General features: G+C 43.8%; 1 protein-coding gene across 1 annotated transcript; it reads left to right on the forward strand.

Moving 5' to 3' along the window:
• Positions 1-1,686: 1,686 nt before the first annotated feature.
• Positions 1,687-3,140, forward strand: LOC123184322 (uncharacterized). Its single transcript, XM_044596742.1, has 3 exons — positions 1,687-2,067; positions 2,534-2,686; positions 2,945-3,140. The coding sequence occupies exons 1-3, from the start codon at positions 1,687-1,689 to the stop codon at positions 3,137-3,139; spliced, it is 729 nt and encodes a 242-aa protein (XP_044452677.1). The 3' UTR covers position 3,140.
• The last annotated feature ends 734 nt before the right edge of the window (positions 3,141-3,874 follow it).

Consider the following 3,874-nt stretch of genomic DNA (forward strand, 5'->3'; position numbering starts at 1 on the left):
AAAATTGAAAAAAAAATCTGCACTTGTCCTCCATTTTTCTTATCATTTTTAGTTTGTCAAGTAAATTGTTTGAAAATAAGCAATAAATTAAGCTTCGGGGAGTTGACACGTCCCAAACATACATACTTTTTCAAATATTTTTGCTTTTATTTTATCTTTTAGTTTGCATGATTTAAATAAAACTAATTCAGACTGACATTGTTTTCAGCAAAACTATGTTGTTTTGTGCAAAAAATAAAAGTTCTCGAAATTGGACAGGATCTTTGGAGAATTCTAGAATATTCGAGGAATTAAGAAGCAAAAATGAACCAGAAAGGGGCCACCAGGGCACCATAAGGCCTGGTGGCGCGCCTACCCCCAGGGCGCTCTACCTGTCCATGTGGGGCCCTTGACCACCGCCTTAAGGCGATTCCATCGTCATAAATTCCCATATATGCCCAAAAAACCATGGAAACCTATCATCGTGTTTTATGATACAGAGCCACTGTCACCTCTTGTTACCAGGAGACCTAATCTGGAGTCTGTTTGTGGCTCTGGAGAGGAGGATTTGTCCCCGCCATCATCACTAACCCACTCCATCAAAAATTTCATGATGCCCACATCCATGTCTGAGTAATCCTTCTGTAGGCATATGGAGGTAGATGAGATTTAGATGAGATTTCTTATGTAATCGTTGTCAGATTTGTGATGTAGGGGCTTACATTTCCAGCCATTGTCCTTTTGTTTTTCTTTGTTTGTCGATCAGTTTTCACTGTTTCCAATTGCACTTGCACTTGTTTCTTCGGTTTTTATTTTAACTTTTTCCTTTGGTCTTTTGTTTCTTTTTCGTTTTCCTTGTTTTTCTGTTTTCTTTGTTTCTTTTGGTTTTATTCTACATTTTTCATTACATGATGACCATTTTTTTAATACATATTGAACATTTTTTCAATACGAGTTCAACCTTTTTCCATACACATTTTAAACATCTTTCAAATGATTGAATGACATTTTTCAAATACAATATAATTTTTTTAATACATGGTCAACAGTTTTCAAATGCTTGATTAAAAAATTCAATACACGGTCAACATTTTTTATCAGCATTGCCACATTGTACTCTATGCAGTTTAATATCTTCTAAATGCTTGATTAAAAAAATCAAATACAAGTTTAACACATTTTCAAATGTTTGATTAACATTTTCTAAATACATGATCAACTTTTTTCATACACATTGTATATTTTTTGTATACATGAGAATTGTCTTTATACACATTTAAGATTTTTTTTAAATGGTTGGTAAAAAAAATCAATACATGGTCAACATTTTGTTATTCACATTTTTGAAATGCTTGATCAAAAAAATCCAAATACATGATTAACATATTTAATACATGGTCAACAGTTTTTCTATACATATTTAACATTTTCAGATGCTTGATTAACATTTTCCAAATACAACTTTGGCATTTTTTAATACATGGTCAACATTCTGCACATTTAACATTTTTGAAATGGTTGATTAACATTTTTCAAATAACAGTACCATACAACCCTTGTTTTCGGTGGCCCAGCCCATTTATTTGTTTGTTAGTTCTGGGAGAAAATTAGAAAAGGAGGGTTTCCATTTTCTTCTCAAGCTTATTATTTTCAAGAGAGTAGATTAGTGCTCAATCAGGGCCGTGGGATCCTGATCCAGCGTTGACCATGCATAGCAATAGCATACCAGAACCACTCTCTCGCCTGCCCCCAATCCCCCTCTCCTCCCAGCAGGATCCGGCTTGCCTGCTCCTTCCCCATGCTCCCATCCGTGCTCCCACCGGCGCGCGACCATGCTCCATCGCGATTCTCGAGACCCATCTTCCCCGTGCACAAGAATTCAAACGGAGGATCCTTACATCTCCCCCCTTGGCGGAATGGCGTGCGTTGTCCCCTCACCCAATCTCGCGCTTCAATCTCAGCCCGGCCGTCGACGCTCTCCTCCTCCGCTGCCGCTGCCGCTGGAGGAGAGCGTCATCACGGTCGCGCGTGAGCGTCGATCTCAGTTCAGCATCGTCGCGGTTGCGCGTGAGACCCATCACAGCACAGGTAAGCCACATACCCCCTTCTCTCTCTGCTAGCAGTACCTTCAGTTCAGTTTAGTTCTTTTTTTTAGACAATTCAGTTCAGTTGAGAGTAAAATCTCCCGTTTCTACATCTTAATTGGGCCGATAACTGCATAATTTCTGGGTTTCACTGATTATTTACAAGTTAATTTCTTCTCCTGCATTGCCGCTCAGAGTTGAAGAGTTTCAATTCGTGATGTAAATCTATATATCCATCTATCTATGGTTGTACCATTTCATGTTCAAACTCTGAATTTACATCAGTTTATGTGGATGCTTGACAGCTAGTCTCTTCACTTCTTATTTTCTTAAGCATCTACATTAGCCAAAGGCTCTGAACTGGTTATTAAACAAAAACTGAGATTGTTGTGCAATATAATTGTCACACATGAGCGAAAGACCCTGATTCACTGATTCTATCGCGATTCGCGGGACCCTTCTGGCCCTAGGCATTCAAACCACTGGAGGATCCTCACCATCTCCCTGGAGTCGGCGGCATGGCGTGCACTGTCCCCTCACTATCACGCTTCAATCTCAGTCCGGCCGTCGAGGCTCTCCTTCCCCGCTGCCGCTGGAGGAGAACTTCATCAGGCCCAGCAAAGGTAGGTGACATACACCCCCCTTAAGTTCAGTTGAGTAAAATCCACCGTTTTTGCATCTTTATTGGGCCGATAACTGCATATATACATACATACTAGAGGTGAATATTTTCCGTGCCTGTGATTGAGCACCAACCAGCTTAATTAGCCCAGTCTCTCTGCTTGTGTCTTTATCTAATTTTATTTAAGACGCTGAATCAGATTCTTGTTGGCATTGAAGCCCCTGTACTGAGTGGTTGATGAGTAGTAATTGTGATGCAGAGAGATGACAGCGATGATGAACATACAGCTGCTGTTCCCTCGGTCTCACTTTTTCACTCACACGTGAAATATCTGAAGCTGAGGAGGGAGCTACGTTTTGTGCCCTCTCTTGGTTACATGAGCGAAGATAGTGCTTTGGCTCAATTTTGCCCGCTGGGAATGCTGATATTATGCTTTGGAACCCCTCTTGACTGACTGTTCCTACTAAATTCTTCCTACGTTCTTTCATCTGTTCTGTGGCCGTGTGCTTCCAGGAGCTAACACAGATACTAGATGTGCTTTCATCTTGGAGGGGCCTTCATGCAACCATGGCGCAGGAACCTTTTGTTGTATCTGTTCACTAGATGTACTATTCTTTCACTCTGATCTGGAAAACCAGATCCTACGGTTTTCCCCGGAGCAGCACTAGTGGGTCGACAGTAGTTATAGGACGATGCCTTCATCAAAGTAACGGCGCAGAATGCCGTCATCGTCCGCCACCGGCTTTGTTTTCACCCGCAACTATGTCTCCCCGACTCGCAACCAGGACTAGATTTCAGATCTCGAGATCCAATCACCCAGCCATAGGTCGACCACCTCCGATGTAGGAGATGACCACCACCGCCGTCGCCGAATCAATGAGATGCATCAGTTTGAGGACGTAACGGCAGCCGCTCGCCTAGACCCGAAGGTCCTAGATCGAGCTCGGGACGCGCCCCGGCCGCCGCCGCCGCCGCCACCTCTTCCTAATCCCCCGGCTGCAGCCAAGCCCCCCGTCGCGCACCGGCCACCGCTGCCCGCCATCCTCGTCGCAAGGAGATCCAAGTTAGGCTGCCGCCGCTTCGGATCTCGGGACGCCAGAGGTGGTACGCCGCCGCCGCGCCACAGGGCCTGCGCCCAGCAACGTTGCCGGCGGCGGCGGAAGGAGGGAGATGCGCGGTTCCACTATGG

Source organism: Triticum aestivum, chromosome 1A (genome assembly GCF_018294505.1).
Source record: "Triticum aestivum cultivar Chinese Spring chromosome 1A, IWGSC CS RefSeq v2.1, whole genome shotgun sequence".
NCBI lineage: Eukaryota > Viridiplantae > Streptophyta > Magnoliopsida > Poales > Poaceae > Triticum > Triticum aestivum.